Source organism: Gadus morhua, chromosome 11 (assembly GCF_902167405.1).
Source record: "Gadus morhua chromosome 11, gadMor3.0, whole genome shotgun sequence".
Taxonomy (NCBI): Eukaryota; Metazoa; Chordata; class Actinopteri; order Gadiformes; family Gadidae; genus Gadus; species Gadus morhua.
The window spans coordinates 28,319,891-28,343,290 of NC_044058.1; the positions used below are offsets into that span (position 1 = coordinate 28,319,891).

The 23,400-nt window shown below is 48.7% G+C and overlaps 1 protein-coding gene across 2 annotated transcripts; it reads left to right on the top strand.

The window, feature by feature from the left end:
• The first annotated feature begins 1,669 nt into the window (after positions 1 to 1,669).
• adam28 (ADAM metallopeptidase domain 28) lies at positions 1,670 to 23,320 on the top strand. 2 transcript variants are annotated; one of them, XM_030370819.1, is made up of 22 exons: positions 1,670 to 1,950; positions 4,163 to 4,251; positions 4,575 to 4,651; positions 4,979 to 5,057; positions 5,289 to 5,365; positions 6,176 to 6,425; positions 7,054 to 7,116; positions 8,325 to 8,396; positions 8,809 to 8,978; positions 12,132 to 12,213; positions 14,836 to 14,969; positions 15,114 to 15,291; positions 16,518 to 16,607; positions 17,679 to 17,874; positions 19,003 to 19,105; positions 19,399 to 19,555; positions 19,924 to 20,004; positions 20,107 to 20,200; positions 20,633 to 20,738; positions 21,222 to 21,309; positions 21,402 to 21,572; positions 21,767 to 23,320. In XM_030370819.1, the coding sequence occupies exons 1-22, from the start codon at positions 1,878 to 1,880 to the stop codon at positions 21,797 to 21,799; spliced, it is 2,463 nt and encodes an 820-aa protein (XP_030226679.1). In that variant the 5' UTR covers positions 1,670 to 1,877; the 3' UTR covers positions 21,800 to 23,320. The 2 variants fall into 2 exon arrangements, with proteins under 2 accessions (XP_030226679.1, XP_030226678.1); XM_030370818.1 differs by having other exon boundaries at positions 1,671 to 1,950; positions 21,396 to 21,572.
• The last annotated feature ends 80 nt before the right edge of the window (positions 23,321 to 23,400 follow it).

Consider the following 23,400-nt stretch of genomic DNA (forward strand, 5'->3'; position numbering starts at 1 on the left):
CTAGGGGGTGCCACAGGGAGCAGATTATCGCGTCGAAGGGACACGGCGGCGAGTTGTGTGGATGTGTGGAGCTCTGTCCAGGCAGCGGTGGGCGATGGCGGACGATGGCCTCATGCCACACGGCCCCCGCCTTCCTAGCAGTTCAGTGCCTGTTACGGTCGCCTGCGTCTCGCTGAGTCGTTCTTTTTCCTGACTGACCGCCACTCGTTCAGGGCGTTTTCTCGTTGCCCTGACTACCGCCCGCTTGGCCCGTGTGTGCCTTTCCCTGATTGGGCGGATCCTCTGCCCTTCGACCCTGGACCAGTACGGTCCAATCCTCTCGCCCTGCCCCCTTAACTTAAGGATGCCCTTTGGACTGCGCTTGTTAAGGATTTAAGGAATGTCCTAAGCTAAGAGGCATCCCTAAACTATGGGGGATCCTAAGCTAAGGGGCATCACTAAACTAAGGGGGATCCTAAGCTAAGAGGCATCCCTAAACTATGGGGGATCCTAAACTAAGGAACATACTTAGCATAGGGTTCATCCTAAACTAAGGGGGACCCAAGCCCGCCCCTCTGATTAGGATCCAGCCCCCTTGCCTCCACGTCATCTGTGGGTTACAAGAACCTGGCAGTGTCTTCCTGCTTGATGAGGCCCTCAGCCTACAATGTCCTGGTGTGGCCCCCAGCGTACAATGTCCTGGTGCGGCCCCCAGCGTACAATGTCCTGGTGTGGCCCCCAGCCTACAATGTCCCGGTGTGGCCCCAGGCCTAACATGTCCCGGTGTGGCCCCCAGCCTAACATGTCCCGGTGTGGCCCCCAGCCTAACATGTCCCGGAGTGGCCCCCAGCCTAACATGTCCCGGTGTGGCCCCCAGCCTAACATGTCCCGGTGTGGCCTTTGCTCTGCCAACACATTGGCCTTTTGTCCTTCCCCGGCCGTTCCGGGCACGGGGCTGGTCGGTCGAGGGGCCCGGGGCCATGGCCGGGCCAGGCATGCTCAGGGTGGGTGGGCCGTGCTGGGAGACCGAGGGGGGGGCACCAGCGCCGGATAGGAGAGGCGGGACGCTCCTCGAACTGTGATGACAGAGGAGGGAACAAAGGAGCGACAGAACTGTCAGGGAGAGAGAGGGGAGGGAGGGAGGGGAGGGAGGGGAGGGAGGGGAGGGAGGAGAGGGAGGGGAGGGAGGAGAGGGAGGCTTTGTGAATGGACAGACGGCCGCAGACTGCCGTTGAACTTTCAAACTCGCTGACTCGCCGGTTCGCCTGCAGAGCAGCGGACAGCGAGCTCCGCAAATAGAGAAGTGATTCTGGGCAGCGTCCCGAGGAGAGATGGAAGGAACGGACAACTCGCCTCGGACCGGCCTCCAACGACGCATGTCTGCACCCTGAACAGACGGACGGAGGGACGGCGCTCTGCTCCTATCCGCTGGAGGTCTGCTCCTCCTCTCTTGACCCGGGGGTCTTTGTGGTGCTCGATGGTTTCTGGAGCCCCGCCTCCGGTAGAATCAGCGCTCAAGCCTCCCCAACAAAGCCTCCAGCCTGTCACCTTGTTAGAGACAGACTGGAGGAACTGGTTTGTCCTACTGGTAAACGGTCACTCTCAGAGTCTCTGGGAGGAAGAGGAATCTGCCGTTCTGCGCGGCTTTCTACTGCATTCGGCCCGGCGGCAACGCGGGGGCAGGGGGGGGGGGGGAGGGGGGCGTGCAAAGACCTGTCCGACTGTCTGTGAAGGCTGAGCGGCTTGCAGAAGGAGGAGAAGGAAGTGAACCAGGAGGGACAGGGAGCAAGTGGGCGGTGCCTCTGACGAGGAAACAGAGACATAAGAGGCCGGGCCGCGACGAGGCTTCATTACTGCTACTGCAGCGTGTGTGTGAAGGGTGTGAAGCAAGGATAACAATGGCCCCCACCCCCCCCCTCCTCCTCTTACTGCTGTGGGCTCTGAGGGTCAGTGCACTGCTCTCGATCGCAGGTGAGTAACCCAGCAGGGAAACCAGAGCTCTCTCGCTGTCTCCCTCCGTCTCTCTCTCGCTCTCTCTCGCTCTCTCTCAATCTCTCCCTCTCTCCCTCTCTCTCTCTCTCTCTCTCCCCCTCTCTCCCCCTCTCTCCCTCTCTCTCTCTCTCCCTCTCTCCCCCTCTCTCCCCCTCTCTCCCTCTCTCTCTCTCTCTCTCTCTCTCTCATTCTCTCTCTCATTCTCTCTCTCTCTAACTAATTCATAGCTAAACCAGTTAGGGAATGATTACCCGGGGGCAATCCATTCATCAGATCTCTCTCGTCTGTCAGCGGAGGCTTAAGTGCACTTTAGGGTCGCCCATTAGAAGGACTTGAGTAACTTAAGTTTGTGTCACACAACAGGAGAGGAGCTGTGTTTAGGGAGGGTTGCAGTAGATGTTGTTTAGGTGTGTAGGAATGTAGTAATATGATATTTCCTGTGGAGAAACAGGTGACAATGTCTCAGGAGTGGTGCGCCTGCAGGTTGAAATGTCTCCAGCGGCGCTGGGTCTGGGAGGGGTCTGGGGTGTTATGGGTCTACTCTGGGGTTAAACGGGGTGGCAGAAGAAGACCTGAGGAATTAGGCTGTTTGCATGACTCTGTCCCAACCTGCAGTAAAGTCTTGACATCTAAACTTACCTGAGGAGGTGGAATAAATCACTTGAGTAAGGGCTGAGTCATGTGAAATATCTAACGGATGCAACGAGTTATCATTACAACTTTCAATTGCAATATATTACCCTGGTGCCCTGCAAATACATATGTATATTCTTCATAAATGTGCAATACTATATATATATATATATATATATATATATATATATATATATATATATATATATATATATTCTGGCGTTTCACATGCAGGGCTTGTAACTTCAATGTGAAATGTGAATGTCGTGCTGTTTGAAACTCCTGGTAAAATGAGGTTCAGGGTAGTTAGCTACCCTGAACCGTACGTCCCATCACAACATGATTCCTCAAGCCTGCTCTACAGACCGGTGCACACGGAAGTGGCGCTAGCTTCTGTCTGGACCTGCCATGCTAGAAGCCAAGAGGTGCTTGTTTGGGTTCCAGAGACTTGGACTTGGACCACAACAAAGCCACACCTTGCCTTAGGTGACGCGGCGGCACACCTGTGACCGGAGACATGAGTCAGCTGTGCCCCCCCCCTCCCCCTCCTTCCTGAGTACACCGCGACTCACCTGTAGCACCAAGCAGCGCCTAGCTTCAGTCCTGCTCCTCCACTGGGAAACTCCACTGAGACAACTGTTGTGAAACCTCAATCCATACTTTGTGTGTGTGAGTGAGTGAATAGGTGACTGAGTAACTGAGTGAGAGTGCGTCTCTTCAGCAGAGCACAGCAAACACCAGAAAGGAATTGATACCTCAATACGCTCACTAACTAATCACTAACTTCCAAACAATAGCAGTAGCTCACCTCTGACCTCCACCTCCTCCTGCCTGCAGACTGCAGACACAGCATGTCAATCAGAGGGCCGTCTCCAGTCTGTAGACACCAAGAGGTTCTGATTCCAGTTAACCACTGAGACACATCGCTTCTGTGTCTCAGCTCGTCTAGCGGTGCTTGTGTACACACTTCATATCAGCCAGATACCAAGCTGGCAGAGAACAATGGTACATTGTGTTCCACTCAGACGCCCCCAGATCTGCCAAAAGCACCGCCCAAGGAATCTTGTGTCAAAACGGTGAGCGGTTCTGAGGATGATCGTCCATTAACCGGGCAGAGGGAACATGAGGACATGTCGCTACCTATTAAACCTCCAGAGGAATTTCTGAAGAACTCTGGCTAGAGACAGAATGTGTGTGTGAGTCAACACAAAAAAGAACATGTTCTCCTTCTCAAGCTAGGCTCAGCAAGTTGTCGACCTTAAAGTCACAGGTCACTTATCTACATTGATGGTTTTACTGGCCATTGTTGGAAATATTTACCTATGAGTCAGTTACATGTCTGACAAGATCAGATGTGAGCTCAGTATCGTAGGAGCGCTAGATCTGAGATCAGCCGTTCAGCAGATTGCATGCAAAGCCCCTCACAGCGACCGCAGACAGATCATCAGGAGCAGGCAGAGGTCCGCGAGGCCTGGGTCAGACTGGGACAGAGCCACTGCGGGCCGGGGATAGACAGTTGTCTTACCAATAGGTGTTGATTAAAGCCGTCTCTTTCCAGCGTGCGTCTGTGCTGAGCCGGACAGAACCGAGGAGTACGAGGTCGTCCGACCGATCAGACTGCACTCGCTTCACAAGAGACACGCAGAGGTAAGACACCTCATAAGGACCTGGTCAGAGAGATGTAGTTCACTACTGCCTCACAAGAGGCAAGCAGAGGTAAGGAGCCTCAGAACGACCTGGTCAGAGAGATGTAGTTCACTACTGCCTCACAAGAGACAAGCAGAGGTAAGGAGCCTGTTATCGACCTGGTCAGAGAGATATAGTAAACTATTGCCTCACAAGAGAGAAGCAGAGTTAAGGAGCCTTATATCGGCCAGGTCAGAGAGATATAGTTCATTACTCGATTCACAAAGCAGGAACAATATCAACTGGATGTCACTGAAAACCTTTAACCTCTCTCGCTTTTTTAGTACTCACGGCCGGACTCTCTGAAATATGCGATGACCGTCCGAGGAAGAGACATTGAAATGCATCTGGAGAGAAACAGGTAAACTATCGGACCGGCTTTCAATAGTTCGTAGTTTGTGTTTGAGATTGAACAAATCAGAACCTATGTTGTGCTGAATGGCTAAAAACATCAGACAGCATCAGGAAGAGGTTGTGGATGACAAACCAACCATGGGGTTGGTGATGCCATCGTGGGATGCGTGATAGGCACGAGGATATGGACAGAGGATGTGGTCATGTATGTGACACGGATCCGGTCGTCTGTGTGAGCGCGTGTGTGTGGTCATGTGTGTGTGTGTGAGTGTGTGTGTGTTCATGTGTGTGTGTGTGTGTGTGTGTGTGTGACGTCTATCTCTTGTGTCATCAGGGAGTTGATAACCGACGACTACAGCGAGACGTATTACCGTGACGATGGGAGCCCGGTCACGACCAGGCCCACCAACATTGTAAACAGACACCTACACCTACACCCCTAAACCTCTATTTACTCCACCCTCTCTGAAGTAACGCTCTAATGTCTCCTCACACCCTTCTGGGAATTATAGAGTACCTCTCAGAAGGTGGTATTCAGAGTTCAGAAAGATATGTTGATTATTGTCCTAATAAGGGCCATAGTTACTATACTTATATTATTCTTTATTTATTCAATGTATGTGTTACTGTTTCTTCAACCCCAGGATCACTGCTATTACCAGGGCAGAATCGTCAACGACAGCCAATCAACGGCCAGCATCAGCACATGTGACGGCCTCAGGTGAGCATCCAACTGTCTCAAGCCAGCACGCCCGCCCGCCTGCCCGCCTGCCCACACACCCACCCACTCACACACACACGCACACACGCACGCACGCACACACACAGACACACACGCATGCACACACAGACAGGCTTTATGCTTACAGTATTTGAACCCAGGCTGAATGAACACGAGAAAGACACGAGAAATTGTTCTAATGCTTGGAAAGCATTAGAACACCACCCCAGATAACTGAGTGCTGGTAAGGACAGGGATTTGGGAACGACCACAGCAAGGCTGACATGCAAACGTTTGGCCTTCTAGCAAATACACCAATATATTAAAATACACTAATACCTTTGACATTATACGTTGTGTGTGGGCCTTTGTGTGAGCTTGTGTGCGTGTGTGTGAGCTTCCGTGTGTGGGTGTGTGTGCGCCTGTGTGCCTACGTGCGTGCGTCTGCATGTGCAAGTGCACGTGCTTGTGTGTGTGTATGTGCGTGTGCGTGCGTGTTTGTGAGCCCGTGTGTACTTGTGTGTGAGCTTGTGTGTATGGGTTTGTGTGTGCGCGTGCGTTCCTCAGTGCGTGCCTGTGTGTGTGTGTATGTGCGTGTGCGTGCGTGTGTGTGAGCCCGTGTGTACTTGTGTGTGAGCTTGTGTGTATGGGTTTGTGTGTGCGCGTGCGTTCCTCCGTGCGTGCCTGTGTGTGTGTGTGTGTGTGTGTAAATGTCCATGATCACGTGCTCATGTGTGTGTGTGTGTGTGTGTGTGTGTGTGTGTGTGTGTGTGTGTGTGTGTGTGTGTGTGTGTGTGTGTGTGTCATCAGGGGCTACTTCCAGACGGCGGCGCAGCGCTACGCCATCGAGCCCCTGGCGGCGGGGGCGGCGGCGGCGGCGGGCGAGGGCGACCACGAGGGCGGCGACGAGGGCGACCACGCCGTCACGGCGCTGGGCGACTGGCCCGCCCCCACCCAGCCGGGCCCCGCCCCCTCGGTGTGCGGCGTCACCAACACGACCTGGGAGGACGGGGGGGCCGATTTCGAGCCCCCGACCGGACGCAGCCGCTCGCGGGCTGCGGTGAGTCCGCCGCCACCTCGGTCTGAAGAGGGGAGGGACGCTCTGGTTACTATGGCAACCTACTATGGCTACCAAAGCCTACCTACTGGGGTTACTACAGTAACAGGTTTTTCAGGTTACTATGGCAACCTACTATGGTTACCAAAGCCTACCTACTGTGGTTACTACAGTAACCATAGTAACCGGTTACTCTGGTTACTATGGCAACCTACTATGGTTACCCTAGCCTACCTACTATGGTTACTATGGTAACCATAGTAACCGGTTTCTCTGGTTACCATGGCTACTGTGATATCCAAAGTGGTAACCATAGTAACAATTTACAACGGTAACCATACTAACCGTTTACTCTGGTTACCATGGCTACTAGGATAACCATAGTGATAACCATAGCAACAATTTACTATGGTAACCATAGTAACCGGTTACTGTGGTTACCATGGGTTGCCTGGTTATGGCGTACCGCAGTCACCGTGGTAACCATAGTAACCAGAGCGCGGAGCGGGGAGTCCCCGCGGTCTCAGAGGCGGTTGCGTACGGGGGTCTGACGCGCGTTCTATCTATCTGTCTGTCTGTCTGTCTGTCTGTCCATCTGTCTGTCTGTCTGTCTGTCTGTCTGTCACTCCAGGGCCCGACTCTGTTCCAGAGGCAGAAGTACCTGGAGCTCTTCCTGGTGGCTGACAACCGCGAGGTGAGAGCCCAACCCAGAGCACCCCGAACACCAGAGCACCCAGACCACCAGAGCACCCAGAACACCAAAACCCCAGAGCACCCAGACCACCAGACCACCAAGACCACCAGACCACCCAGAACACCAGAGCACCCAGAACACCAGAGCACCCAGACCACCAGAGCACCCAGAACACCAGAGCACCCAGACCACCCAGACCACCAGAGCACCCAGAACACCAGAGCACCCAGACCACCAGAGCACCCAGACCACCAGAGCACCCAGAACACCAGAGCACCCAGACCACCAGAGCACCCAGACCACCAGAGCACCCAGAACACCAGAGCACCCAGACCACCAGAGCACCCAGAACACCAGAGCACCCAGACCACCCAGACCACCAGAGCACCCAGAACACCAGAGCACCCAGAACACCAAAACCCCAGAGCACCCAGAACACCAGAGCACCCAGACCACCAGAACAACCAGCTTCAGGTTAAGGAATCAACCCTCACGGCCACTTGACGCTGTTCTCACTCAGCCAGCAGCAGCCTGACCCCCATGGACCCTAGGGGACCCCCATGGACCCCTAGGGACCGGTCCCCACCAGGGCAGGAGCGAGGCACTCATTCACAGAAAACATGGTCCTGAACTGTTTTTAAGTCAGGAACCATGATTAATTCATCGTGCACGTTTGTTCCTGAAGATGACGATAAGGATGTTGGTTAAATAAAGGGGTAGTTTAAGGTCAGGTTTGGCTCGGGCTACGTCTGCTCCTGTTTCTGCGTGTGAAACGCGAGCCTGCCGATCGACCGAGTGTATCCTTACAGTTTATACCATAGTCCGTGAGTCACTTTTCACACTTCACACAAAAATACACTCAAATACAGAAAGTGTTGAACGCAGTGAACAAGTTAAGTGTTTGACATGTTTTTAAACTTGTGAAAGCCCTTAATCAGGCACTGAGGTCGGTAGAGGTTTCTGTGCCTCCGAGAGTAGATCCCATCTCAGGAGAGTCTGGCCGGCCAGCCAGGAGCTGCTTCACTCCTCTCAGATTACAGATTGCTCTTACACCATGGGTGCATATGTGTTTACCCCGTATCAGGGGTAATCACATTAATTTGCTTATCACATTAAGCAAAAATGCGAGTCAACACCAGCGGTCACGCAACACTATCAGTGAACAGGAAGTGGGCTTTAGTCTAACGGAAGGATGTGATACATTTCAGTACCTGAAGATGAAGAAGAACAAGGTGGCTCTGAGGACCAAACTGTTTGAGGTCGTCAACTTCGTCAACATGGTGAGTCGATGGCGACCGTTTGGTGAACTTCCTGTTGATGCGTTTAGGACGATGATGACACAGGAAGTGCAACATTGCCGTCAAGCTAAATATGTAGGGTTATGAAAGAATGGTTATTTTGGTTAATTTCGTGCTAGTCTCCCACGACCGTATGTGAAATAGTTTTGTCTGCTGTTGTGTAATTGAAGGATGACAAGTGCTTTTTCCCAGACGTCATATTTTTAATTACTTAGACAGCAGTTTAAAACAACTGAAAAGAATAGTAAGACAGTCATTGACGAAGGGTTTTGAGGGTGAATATTTTGGAGTAGTCTCTTTAGATGCATTTTTCGTTGAGGATATATATAGCGTATACGTTGTTTTATGTTCAGCCGTCTCCAACGTTTAGGATATGACCCCCCCCCCCCCCCAGGTGTATAAGCCGATGAACACCTTCGTCGCTCTGGTGGGTCTGGAGGTGTGGTCCACCAAGGACCTCATCTTGGTCACGGCCCCCGCAGGCGCCACACTGGATGCCTTCAACAACTGGAGGAACACGGAGCTGCTGAAGATTAAGAAGAACGACAACGCCCAGCTCATCAGGTCTGCACACAAACACACAAAGACACACACACACACACGCACGCACACAGTATCAACGCCCACTGCATCAGGTGGTCTGCACACACACTCAAACAACCAGTGGCCATTTCTCTAAGACTGCAAGCCCTGAAATTGATTAAATTGTCAAATACTGTTGTGTTAACATTTCATTCAATAGAAATGCGTTACAACACGTCCTTCTTGAAGACGAGTTTGTTCAGAATCAGCTGCTTATTGCAGGTCAACTGACTCGATATCCTTCTCATACATTCCCGTAGCGTCACAGTGCATTTGTCTGTTGAATCTCAGCGTCCATCCACTTCAATGGGGCTGCACAGAACAGCTTTTTTTTAGTGCGTCGAAAGTCAACGTTCATTGGATAAATGCGGTGATATGTCCCTCCCATGGACGCTCAGCGTCTCTGGGGGTGTATAGAGGAGTGGGCTGGCCTGGACGCTGGGCTACTGCGTGATGATTGGAGGGTCTGTCGAAAGACTGAGGCGCCGTTTGATTGACAGCGATTTTGAAATATAAGAAAGACAAACAGCAACGATCGATTGCTTGATATTTGCTTGCCGATTGCTAGACAATCTAGCGATTGCTAGACAATCTAGCGATTGCTAGACAATTTTTCATAGTACATTCCATACACAACACACAATTCCTTGTTTCAGTTTAACATGAATGTCCTATGGAAGAGATCAACCCTTACCTTTTATGGCAAACTATGATTATTATCAGGCCTATATATCATATAAATACATTAATAGTGGAAAGTAGCTAAATCACTTCTCCCCTCAATTGTGGAGACTAGACACTGTTCCAGAGAGTCTGGGGTCAAGGTGCACTGACGTCAACTTAAAGTTTAGACTAGCTGCAGATGTTAACAATATGTCTCAAATAAATGCATGGTGACCAGCCCTACCATAAGAGGAGAACAAGTATGCATTCGGTGGGGAGTACACCATATGGGGAACAGCTTGTGTGAGAATAAGAGGAAAGGGGTCGTATACATCGAGCAGATCTTTGCAAACCACCCGGCATTATTGTTGCTTGTTCTTGGGTAACAATCAAGTCCTCTGTCATACTTGCTCCGGACTCCTCGATTCCTCATACTCTCTTAATTAGTTGAAGTGATAGAATTCGGTTATTTTCTACCACAGTCCTTGTTCTAGTTTACTATGGGTTTGGCAGTTGGCCATCACTTTGATTCAGGGAGAGGTATGAACTTCAGGGTCCTGTTTGCGGATCAGGACTTGCAGGGTGAAAGGGGAATACTGTTTGATTTCTTGGTGTTCCTTAAAGACATGGGGCCCTATCTTGCATCCGGCGCAATTTACTTTCTCACTGGCGCATGTGTCGTTGCTAATTTGCAACTGGCGCAGAGCGTTCTTTTCCCTCCTGCGCCACGCGTCGGTAAATTAGGGAATGATCTTGCGCCCCAAGAGGCGGTTCGGCGACAGGAGGAAGCGTGTTCTGGCGAAAATGTTCCCTGTTGCTATTTTGCAGTTTCAGAAATCACTTGCGCCACAAACCAGGAAATACCTGGTTTAAAGTCAGTGGCGCGTTGTTCAGATGCTATTTTAAGGGCGCATGCATAATGTTACTTGTGCACCTTGCGCATACACTTTGCTTCTCTCATCTACCTAGCCACACATTTTTGGTAAATGATTGGGGAAAGAACAGCTGATACAGCGGTAATAAGTTGTACTTTTAAATCAATGCATCTGCAAACACCGTACAGCAAACACATATTTTCTTGACACAGACATCGTGTACATGCCCATAACTTTTAGGATTGATGAGAATTTGATCGTGAGAAAACATTGTTTTACCGCGAGTGAGCGTTAAAAAGAATGAATGAATGCGGGCGCGCGTGTGTGCATGTGTAAAGGAATTAATGAATGCGAGCGCGCGTGTGTGCGTCCATCTGTTTGAACACACGCAAACTAAACACGTAACGCATAGTAGAGTCCATGGCAATGTATATTAACGGGGAGACGCATGCATATTAGGAACACAAGTCGATAACGATAATGCATATGATACTGATAAGAAACGATGTTTACAATGTATTGCGTATATCATTAAATAGAACCACAGTTACCGCATATCATATGTGTGTTAAGTTTTCTTTACCGAAATTTATTTGAGGACTTAGTATTTCTGAAGTTGTGGAAGAAAACGTTATTCCATGTGTGAATTTGGCCATAAACTGAGCCATTTGAAGTTTGAAATTCATGTGCATCTGTCTCATCGGAGACTGCAGACACGCTGTCAAAATATGAACTCGTCAGATTCAAATGCGCTCATGGCTCTTAAAGGGGATGGGAGCTGGCTCTCTCATTGGTTTATAATAATAATAATAATACATTTTATTTATAACGCACTTCATATCAATTCAATGATCTCATTAAATGCACATTAAAAGAAAAGAGAAAAATGCAAAAAAAATAAAATAATAATAATAAATTACAGTCTAGCCAAAGGCTTTTCGAAAAATATGGGTTTTTAGGCCTTTTTTAAAAGAATCCACAGTCTGTGGGGCCCTTAGATGGTCAGGGAGACATAGCACATGATAGCACGTTACGCCCAAACCACACCTACGGGTAATTAGGCTACTTCAGACCAACCCTTTTTAGATTTGCGCCGGGCGCAAGAGTCATTTTTGCTCCGGTAAACTAGCGACATCGCCATAGAACCGCCCACAAAGCTACTTGCCCTTGGCGCTTCTCACCTGCGTTTCAGACCGTTAAAATAGGGCTCTTGGAGTTGGAAAGTGCAATGCCTCAGCTTTACAAAGTGTTCTCATTAGTGGCAACAATTGGAGCTACATCTGCAGGTGTAGAAAGGAGCTACTTAGCTCAAGTGAAACACACAAACTCACGCACTCACACAACATACACACAACGTACACAAACACACACACACACACACATATCTGTAACGTACACACAAACACACATATCTGTAACACACACATTATCAATGTACACACACACAGTATCAATATACACACACGCACACACACACACACACACAGTATCAACATACATACCCACCCACACATACACACACAGAAAATTGCTGGATGTAAAAGTGATAATGATGATAAGTAATAGATAGTACTCATGTATACCTATGTTTCTCCAGCGGTATTGACTTCGAGGGCGCCACAGTTGGCCTGGCCTACGTTGGCACCATGTGCTCTGGACACTCTGCTGGAGTAGTGCAGGTGAATCGCTGTACTGTCTAACCCCTACCTGCTCCTTAATGACCTGTCTCTGTACTGTCTAGCCCCTACCTGCTCCTTAATGACCTGTCTCTGTACTGTCTAACCCCTACCTGCTCCTTAATGACTTGACTCTGTACTGTCTAACCCCTACCTGCTCCTTAATGACCTGTCTCTGTACTGTCTAACCCCTACCTGCTCCTTAATGACTTGACTCTGTACTGTCTAACCCCTACCTGCTCCTTAATGACCTGTCTCTGTACTGTCTAACCCCTACCTGCTCCTTAATGACCTGTCTCTGTACTGTCTAACCCCTACCTGCTCCTTAATGACCTGTCTCTGTACTGTCTAACCCCTACCTGCTCCTTAATGACCTGTCTCTGTACTGTCTAACCCCTACCTGCTCCTTAATGACCTGTCTCTGTACTGTCTAACCCCTACCTGCTCCTTAATGACCTGTCTCTGTACTGTCTAACCCCTACCTGCTCCTTAATGACCTCGATCTGTACTGTCTAACTCCTACCTGCTCCTTAATGACCTGTCTCTGTACTGTTTAACACCTACCTGCTCCTTAATGACCTGTCTCTGTACTGTCTAACCCCTACCTGCTCCTTAATGACCTCGATCTGTACTATCCAACCCCTACCTGCTGATAAACCAAAGTCAGAGTAAATAAGCTAAAGGTGGAGTATAAGCAGCATGGTTTGGTAGAATATGTATCAGTTTGTGTTCACCTCATCTTAAAGTAAAAGATAGTTGCCTCACAATCCAACGCAGTCTCACTCCGAGTTTGTCAAAAACCGACGCCAGCTCAGGGGCTTTTTGCGTTCACTGCTGACGCAAAGGGTGACCTTGTGCGTCTTCATTCGACACAGGGGGTTTTCAACTCCCTTTCAAATCCCTCCACGGCGATATCTGACGCCCAGGGAAAGTGCTCCCGCAAATCTTTTTTTCATAGGATGGTAGGTGCAAGGACCGCCTTTTTCGCCTCTGATTGGTTAGAAGGGCTCTCCTTCCATTGGTTATTTGATTTGGCACTGAAACGGTTTAGGGTTAGGGTAGTAATGGTTCGGGTTAGGGTAGTAGTGGTAAGGGTTAGGGTTAGGAGTTGAAAACCCCCTGCGTCGAATGAAGACGCACAAAGACACCCTTTGCTTCAGCAGTTAACGCCAAAACCCCCAAACAGGTGTTGATTTCTGACGAACTCGGAGTGAGACTGTGTTGCACAATCATCGATATTTCTCTGGTGCCTCCTCGTCATCTTCGCTGTCAGGATGAATATGAGGATGCAATACATTTAATGTCATAAAGTAGAGATTCGTGAAAATTGAGGAAGTTAAGTCCAGACTGAACCAATTGCTTCATAAAGTCAAAATAGGAAGTTGATTGATTCATAAAAACAAACTTCAGCATTAAAAAAAGAATAAGGAAGTTTTGAAACTGGCTAAGGAAATATAGGATTGGAGAAGTTTGCTATAAGGAATTAAAACGTGTGAAAAAAAGAAGTGTGCTCTTAGACTGTGGGAGGAAGTCACCAAATACAGAACACTACTCAACCCAGGATCTAACTTGCTCCTCAGGTCATGTTGCATGTGGTGCTATGAAATATGTCGTAACGGTTAAGGTAGGGGCCCCTTTAAGTGGGTTAAAGTAGGGGGCCCTTTAAGTGGTTTAAGGTAGGGGCCCCTTTAAGGGTGCACTCACACTAGGCCATCTGGCCGTGGCTGTTGGCCGTTTTCACACCTAACCGTGCTCAACTGGCCCCATTGTTCTCTGGCCTGCACTCACACTAGACCATCTGGCCGTGGCCGTTGGCCGTCGCAACTGTGACCTGGCCACGGTAGGCTCTTGTACATACGTCATCACGTCGTAACACGTCATCACCAAGCGTCCGCTGCATGGACCATAATAAAGTCATTGATTCGCAGATTCTCCCAAATACATCGGAATTCTTGTGGGCCTTCTACAATTGTGCCTGAATAGCATCGTCTGCCCAAATGGCTTACATACACTCGACTTCTCTATGGGACCAACGTGAACCAACAGTTGAACCGCTTGACGCCATGTTTACCGTTTAATGGGAAAGAAGGCTCGTCGCCTTTATTATGTCCATGGTCGTCGCATGGACTATACGTCATCCAGCTCAGGTTGCGTAGCCGTGCGTTTGCGCGTGTCAGCTCATTAGCATCTGTACCGTAGCGGCCTGTACCGTAGCAGCACACCTCTCCCAAGTGGCCAAGTTGGCCTGGCCTGGCCAGACTGGCCACACCCACACTGGCAGATTTGAGCACGTTTAGGTGTGAAAACGGCCACGGCCACGGCCAGATGGCCTAGTGTGAGTGCACCCTTAGTGGGTTAAGTTAGGGGCCCCTTTAAGTGGGTTAAGGTAGGGGCCCCATTAAGTGGGTTAAGGTAGGGGCCCCTTTAAGTGGGTTAAGGTAGGGGCCCCTTTAAGTGGGTTAAGTTAGGGGCCCCTTTAAGTGGGTTAAGGTAGGGGCCCCTTTAAGTGGGTTAAGGTAGGGGGCCCTTTAAGTGGGTTAAGGTAGGGGCCCCTTTAAGTGGGTTAAGTTATGGGCCCCTTTAAGTTGGGAAACGTACGGGAGTTAACGTTGGTGCCTCTGCTAGGACCACTCGGACCGGGCCATCGCCATCGGGGCCACGCTGGCCCACGAGATGGGCCACAACCTGGGCATGAACCACGACGACTCCAGCGCCTGCACCTGCTCCGGGGACAGCTGCATCATGGCCGGCTCCCTCAGGTAACCAGGGGTAACCAGGGGGTCTGTAACCGGGGGCCAGGCGGGTCTGTAACCAGGGGCCAGGGTGGCCTGTAGAATATAATCAGAACCATATAAAGAGCATCCCCATGGTCTAGAATCGAACTGCTTGTCTGTGGCTCTCAGCTGGGACATCCCCAAGACCTTCAGCAGCTGCAGCACCTCCAGCTACGAGAAGTACCTGAACAAGCGCAGCCCGGCGTGTCTGCTGAACAAGCCCGGCTCCGGGGGCTTGGTGGCCCCGTCGGTGTGCGGGAACGGCTTCCTGGAGCGGGGGGAGGACTGCGACTGCGGCTCGCTGGAGGTAAGAACGCACGTATCTATTAGAGCGATGTTCTTAATGATGGGCTCAACACACATAATCCTATACCTTGTTTGTTTGTTGGACGACCCAAGTATGCGTACGTGACATTGAGATTCAGACACGTTGGGATGAATCACAGAGCCAATCAGACAACCTGTTTCGGCAGACCTCGTGTTGCAACTCAGTGACTCAGGGCAATATACCTGGAGGGAAACGATTTTAAAGTCTACACCGATAATCATTGCCTGTCTATTTACTAAAGCTCAAGGGCTCTGTTCCTCTCATGCTAACCCACACCGGCTCTGAGAAGATTGTAATTCACCCGAGTCAATATTCAATATCAAATGAAATATTCAGGAGAAGCAGCACTGGCGCTGAAAGAAGTCTGCACACAGTGTTTACCCTATGTTCACATTAAAAAGCAGAAGCTGTAGCCTTGAGATGAGAGCATTCCAGTGGTGATCTGCCCGGGCCTGTTCAGGTAGATAAGGGTTAGTCTCCTCTGGCGGCGGATTCTGCGGGGGCTGGCCTTGGTTGGGAGTAAACAACAGCAGCAGGCCCTTTATTATGAGCTGGGTTCAGGGTATCATTATTGGTTATGGCAATACAGACACAGCTCAATGGTATGCGGTGTATGCCTGTGGCTTGTGAAAGGTGTGATTCTACTAATTCATTTATTTATTATGGTGTTAGGAAGACCTTCAACATTTTTCCTAATCTTTGTGAATTTGACGAGACCCAATCAGACAAAAACAGGGAATATAATCCATGTGATATCAAATAGTTCTAATAAAGAAAATGCGCTAGAAGCTAAATTGCAGTCTTTAACAAGAAAAACAATATGGCATAACCATAAGTTTGGTGTGGACAGAAAGCGGGTGGTTAAGTAGGACTACAAATTTGCCCTCAGGTGTTTGGACATCAGGGTTCGAACCTAATAACTTTTGAATGGGAGACAAACCACCAATCCACGCACAACCAACACCCACTCAATTCGTACTGAAGGTCTCTGTGGCACAGCTTCACAATAACACTGTGGAGTCAAGTTAAAAGTAGTCATGGACTCTATTCATTCTTATCAGTCATGCCAAAGCAGCATGAAAGAGGAAATGAGTCTTCAGACAGGATGCAGGACATGAGCTGATTTGGCCTAAATCAGGACCTCCATTCACCTTGTGTTGTGTGTTGACTTAGTTCTTTTCGTGTGTATGTGTGTGTTGACGTAGGAGTGCACCAACCGCTGCTGTAACGCCACCACGTGCACTCTCACCACCGGAATGGAGTGCGCATTCGGAGAGTGCTGCGAGGACTGCAAGGTGAGTCCCTCTTGAACGGTAGCGCCCCCCGGTGGTCGAAGGTTGTACTGCAGCACGCCACATCAAGAAGTTTCGCCGAATTCAACGAAGGACGATCATGTCTTCAGACTTAGGCCCCGTCCACACGAAGCCGAAACGGGCGAAACCGTTACGGTTTCGATCTATCCGGTTTCGAAGTATCTCCGTAAAGACGAAGCCAAGCGAAACCGGATAGATCTGTAGAAACGCTGTAGTAAACATTCCAGGCCCATAAGGGGCGCTGCTTCTGGTACACAAATCCAGAAGAAGAAGAGGCGAGCATGCGCATAAAGGCTGCCCCCCGAACCACTAACAACACAAACAAACAGCTCTTCTACGATGGCGAACTAGATTCTCAATAAATAATGGCTTAGCAACCCAACAAGGGACATGATATGCTGCAGAACGATTACAAGCTTGTAGTCCGCCATCATATTTTTTGTTGTGATTTCTGAGACTCCGCGGGCTTAAGAGCCATTGGCTAGGAGGTCGAGGGGTGGAGCGATGACGTCATGGTTTGCGGTTTCAGTCGGTTTCAGGCGTCCACACGAAACCAAAACGAAACCGGGTAGATTTGAAACCACCTCCGAGGTAGGTTTCAGAAGTTTGCGGTTTCGGTCAGCGGATTCGCCGGCTTCGTGTGGACGGAAGGCCGAACCGTACAAGACCTTTGCGGTTTCGCCATGAAATCGGCTTTGTGTGGACGGGGCCTTAAAAGGTGATATAACGCCACCAGGTGTGAGGTGTAATTAGACATTACAAGCCGTTTGAGAATCTGCCTTTTCCTGTGTTTGAGGGACATCCCAAGTGACACTCACACCTGTTGGCTTGATATCACCACCATGAAAGAACTGAAACCCCCATTTGGCTTACCTTCCTGTGATTCCAACACAGAGTTTCATTCATTTATTTACAGCTATTTATTTATTGTGATACTTAAGAACTGTGATTGGATTCTCTACAATCGACTGCATGCGTATGAAACGTGTCCGGAGGAGCGAACACCAGACCTGACCGTGGGTTCCTCCCCTTTTGTTCCTCGGTTCCTCTCAGATCCTGCCGCGGTCCAGGGAGTGCCGTCGGCAGCAGGACGAGTGCGACCTGCCCGAGTTCTGCGACGGAACCCGCAGCGTGTGCCCGGAGAACGTGTTCTCCATGAACGGCCTGCCCTGCGACGCGGGCAACGGCTACTGCTACAACGGCCAGTGTCCCCAGAAAGAGGACCAGTGTGTGAAGATGTACGGCCCAGGTAGGTGTCCCCAAAAAGACGACCAGAGTGTGTTAAAGATGTACGGCCCAGGTAGGTGTCCCCAGAAAGACGACCAGAGTGTGTTAAAGATGTACGGCCCAGGTAGGAGTCCCCAGAAAGAGGCCCAGAGTGTGTTAAAGATGTACGGCCCAGTTAGGTGTCCCCAGAAAGACGACCAGAGTGTGTTAAAGATGTACCGCCCAGGTAGGAGTCCCCAGAAAGAGGCCCAGAGTGTGTTAAAGATGTACCGCCCAGGTAGGAGTCCCCAGAAAGAGGCCCAGAGTGTGTTAGAGATGTACGGCCCAGGTAGCTGTACCAAGAAAGAGGACCAGTGTGTGCAGATGTACGGCCCACACATTCACACACCGACGGCAGTGTGAACGCGTTAATTACGTGTTAACGCAATCTTATTTTAACCCGATTAATATAAATTAACGCACGTTTGTTTGTTTTTTGCTTTGAAATCATTTTTGTTTTGAGTTCCACTTACTTTACATTAAATTAAACTTGCAGTAAGTGTGACTGCCTGTTTACAATTCCCAAATCTGTCGTGTTCCGTAAGTTTCATAATCAACCCACACTGAGTGAGTCAATAAAACTTAAAAACCTCAAGATCCCTTGGTCTTTTTGCTTATTAAGTACATTTGGTATGAATGATAATGTGTCATTCCATTTGATAATCTCATTTAACTTCAATTGGAGTGGATTTAAAATATAATTTTAAAAGTGTGATTAATCGCGAGTTAACTACAACTTTTAATCTTCGCCAAGTCCTAGTTTTTAATCTTCAGATGTACAGTTATAGTTTGTCCTAGGCTGGATCTCCTCCCTTGGAATCAAAAAACACATTACCATGAATACTTGTTCTTGAAAGTCTTTCTTTGGACAGAGTTCTTTGTTATCAGAGGTGGAGATTTGAGGCCCATGTTTTTGAGTGATCTCAGCCAAACATCTGGAGCTGCTGAGGTTCACAACCCAGAGACCGCAGAGAGTAACAGGAGTCGGCTGAACAACAGAGGGTCTTGTTCTGTCTCAACCTCACACCTCGGAGGCTCTGGGTTCAGCGAGGGGACCGGACCGAGAGGCAGCAGGTCTCTGGGTTTAACATGTCTCCTCTTTCCCTCTCAGCGGCGCGGGTGGCCCGGCAGTACTGCTACGACGCGAACAAGCGTGGGACGTACTACGCCTTCTGCAAGAGGACCAGCAATAAGCACATCCCCTGCCAGTCCCAGTGAGTAGAAACACAGCGCCCCCTGGTGCCCATCTACGTTTTTTCTAAAGATTACATTTTTTCTTAAACCTGCATAAAAAACGAAATAATTATAACGCATACCTTGATTGATCAGCGACAATGAACGTAAGAGCAGAAATGGGTGAAGGCCTTAGCTTTTTCATTGTAAATACAGGGAAGCCAACTACAATATTAATAATGATGCCAAATGAAAAGGTATGATGGTGATTTAAGCCTCACTTATCATAACAGAGTACAGTATTCACCCCTCTCTCCCTCTCTCTCTCTCTCAGAGATGTGAATTGCGGTAAGCTCTTCTGCAGTGGTGGCCAGTCGGACCCCAACTACGGACGCATGGTGGCGTTCTCTGACTGCAAGGCGGCGTTCTTCGGGGATGCAAGCGCTGACTACGGTCAGGTGGACACGGGCACCAGGTGTGCCGAGGGAAAGGTACGCTTTCCACACCTTCAGCGGACACTGGCTCCTGATCGGTCCATCCTGTTCCAACGGTGTGCGTTCTCAATAGCAGGACACTTCTAACGGGATGGTCCACTCCATTCAGCACCTCGTGTTGGACGTTTTACATTCTTCATTTGTACTTTTTGTTCGTTGAAAATCACGGCTGTGTGTGTGCGGTACGCCACTGTCGCCATGGCGACGTAGTTGCCATGACAACAACAATCAGTAAAAAAAAAAGGCAGGAGGCAAACGTCCAAAGCACCGACCAGACCCCCTAAAGACCCCCTATAGATCACCTAGTGACCCCCCTAAAGTGAGACCAGCTCATAGGACTCCTTCTATTCCTCCTTCTTCTGCAGGTGTGCAGCATGAACGAGTGTGTGGACCTGCACGCGGCCTACAGAAACACCAACTGCTCCGCCAAATGTCCCGGCCACGGGGTAACGCACGCACAACCACACACACGTGCATGCACGCACGCACAAACAGACACATATACACATATACACACGCCCACTCACACTTTAAACACCTGTCCCCAGGTGTGTAACCACCGGTCGGAGTGCCAGTGTGAGCCGGGCTGGGTGCCCCCCCACTGCAGCGCCGTGGACCAGAGCGTCGACGGTCTGTCCAATGGTAAGACCCGGAAGGACTTTGAGTAGAGGGGGGGCTTACTTAAGAGTGCACTCCCATTTATTTGATTAATTTCAATATATTTTATAATTTTCTATATATATATATATTATATATATATATATATATATATATTTTTTTTTTTTTTTTTCAACTTATTTTTTAGAGATTAGGTATTTCAGAATTTATTAGATATTAAATATTTTTGTATTAATTATAATTATTTATAGATATTTTTATTTATTATATATTATATATATATATTTTTTTACATATATTTTATTTATTATATGTATTTTTTATTATAATTTTCTTGTTTTGATATCCTGGGCGGTGCGTTTTTGACGGCCATAATGTCCCCCGGTGTTTTCGAAACGCTGCCGGTGAGATGTTTATAACCGGGTCGTTCTGTGCTCACCCCGTCTCTCTCTGCAGAGGGCGTCATCGCCATCGTGGTGGTCCTGCTGCTGCTGGTGCTGGGAGCCGTTGCCGTGGTGATAGGGGTCCTCTACAAGCGCAGGAGGATAACCAGGCTGCCCACGTGAGTTATGGCCCGCGTGGTACAGCTTCACTCGCTCAAAACAAAAGCAAGCACTTAATGTACGCACTTATTGCATGTCGTACGTCCTGGTATTTAATGTACACACTTATTGTATGTTGTACTTCCTGGCACTTAATGTACACTTATTGTATGTTGTACTTCCTGGCACTTAATGTACACACTTATTGCATGTCGTACGTCCTGGCACTTAGCGTTGTGTAACATCTTATGCTAGCTATCTTAGATGCATACGGGAATGGGTTATCCTAGTGATTGTTAGTGCTTGGCCCCTATGTTCTATGAACATCCTTACTGTACCGACAGCGGTATATTGTCGTTTCTCTTTCTTTTGATAAATGTACTTACTGTAAGTCCCTTTGGATAAAAGTGTCTGCTAAATGTCCTAAATGCAAAAAGCAAGCGAAGTAAAACCTTGTAATGTCGAGCCGCCCGACTAAGCGAACCTCTCCCATCATGCAACAGGGTGAACCCCCAGAAGAAGACCATTGCCATGGACAACCCCGGTTACCGCAGCAACACCGGCGCTCCGAGTCAGAGCAGCACTCCGCCGGTAGGGTGACGTTACAGTAGAATCGATGCTAACGGGAAAGAAAACCCTAACGTAAACCCCCTTAAACACTTTACGCTTTACTTAAGACGCAGGTACACCGGCCCAAGGCAGCCCCCCCTCCTCCACCTCCCGCTGGGAACAGACCCAAGCCCCCTCCCGCTGGGAACAAACTCAAGCCCCCTCCCGCTGGGAACAAACCCAAGCCCCATCCCGCTGGGAACCCACCCAAGCCCCCTGCCCCGAGCTACGTAGCTGTACGCCAGGTAACTCACATCAAGCACGATCACCTGCAACAAACTTTTAGCGCTAACCTTCAGCGACTGGTTTAGTGCACCTCAACACTGAACAGGCTAAGCTAACAGTGCTAACAGCTAACAGTGCTTGAACTAGAACACATACCATGAGTTTTGCTAACTATTAGCCGGTTCTGTTGTGGTTCTCCCCTCTGTTCCTGTAGGCTCTGAGGCCGGTCCCGCCACCAAAACCCTGACGGCGCTAGATAGCACGATGCTACCTCACAGCGGTACGAAAACCATTGCTCCCCACATGGACCTACTTGCAGGCCCGCGGGGTGCCCAGGTGGTCAGGGACCCCCCTTTTACCACCTGCTGTGTTACTCATTTGCCATTACAAGCCATTTCAAAACCTGCCCTCTAGTGACATCACTAATGGCAGTGCCCACCCAAAAGCATGATGGGCATGACAAGGTGCTAATTCTACTACACATTCAGGGGATCTCTGAATTATTTTAACCCTTCCCTTAAATATGACGGGTAGGGAACATTCTCAGACAACAGACCACAGAGAACTTCAACTCGAGGTCTGAAAAGAAATCACAATGCAAAATCCTTGTCTCCTTCAGGTTATCTTCTTTATCTTAACTTCAGCAGGCCATGTCAAGACCGACAAGTCAAATGTGCAATCTTCACAATTGCAATTATAATGCTTATAATGCATTCATTCCAGAGTCCATTGAGAAACAATTTCAAAGATCGAGAGAAATGTGTTCAAATGAGTGAAGCAAAACTCATAAAAAGGTCCCTTTTTACTACATTTTTGGTAGTATCATTTTAAACCAATGAATTTTATGATTTTCTTAATGACTTATAGTAGCACGCTATTGTTTATTGTAATTTAAAGTGTTCTTGCTATGTTGGCCGAGGACCAATCACTTTAATGGAGAAGAAAATATCTAAGGATCTGCAATCAAACTGCTTGTTGGCGCCTCCTAGGGGCGAAGGGACAAATGACAACTACAGATGTGACGGATGGCTACATTTGTATAACACCTGTTATAAACAATATTCTGAAGCGGAACAAGCATATATAAAAAGTATTGAATATGTTTAAATATTCGAATGGGCTTTTCACATTAATATCTGTTAATGCAGAACTCTATGTTAGTCTGATCCCCCAACCAGCCTTCTCATTGGACTGTACCAAATAGAAGGATTGTAACGGCTAATCAACATTACAAATAGGGGCCCTTCAAAAAAAAGCCCTACATTTCAGGGATGGTGTTATGAACACTCATCTCTGCCTCCTACTCAGGCACTTAACCACCAGACCGATGGGCCAACGCTACCAGTTTGGCCAGAAACAAACCACTCGGTGGGGATCGGGGTCAACTGGTTTAGCAGCTTTGTTACTGCGGAATTAAATTAAGCCAGTTGGAAGACTGCCATATTTTATATGTATTTACTGCCATAAGACTGAATATGTTGCAAATGAAATGTATTGTACTGAGTACTTTTGTCATGATTTTATGTGTCGCGTATATATTTGAGCATACAAAATTTATATTATTTTCATATGATATGGTGTGAACAGGGACATATGTGAACAGCATGTAAGAACAAGAGATGGACCTTTCTATGCCTTAACAGATACCTTCAGCTCAATGATGAGGAATTGTCTACCAAGTGCTGCATCAGTGATCGTCCTGTTCAACAGAATTCCCTGTTCAGTTTTCTTTTGTTGCACTTACATTAAAGGCCTGCAGTGCGATCGATGCGTGATCAACTCACTGTTTCTTACATTTCACATGAAAGGGTTAAACATGTGTGCTGCATTCTGCACTCCTGCCGGGAC

Bases quoted from the DNA above. Each gene is read 5' to 3' on its own strand.
- adam28 (XM_030370818.1), top strand. From the start codon at position 1,878: ATGGCCCCCACCCCCCCCCTCCTCCTCTTACTGCTGTGGGCTCTGAGG. The intron at 20,739-21,221 runs GTGAGTTATGGC...ATCATGCAACAG, and splicing joins AGGATAACCAGGCTGCCCAC to GGTGAACCCCCAGAAGAAGA. The intron at 21,310-21,395 runs GTAGGGTGACGT...GCTTTACTTAAG, and splicing joins GTCAGAGCAGCACTCCGCCG to ACGCAGGTACACCGGCCCAA.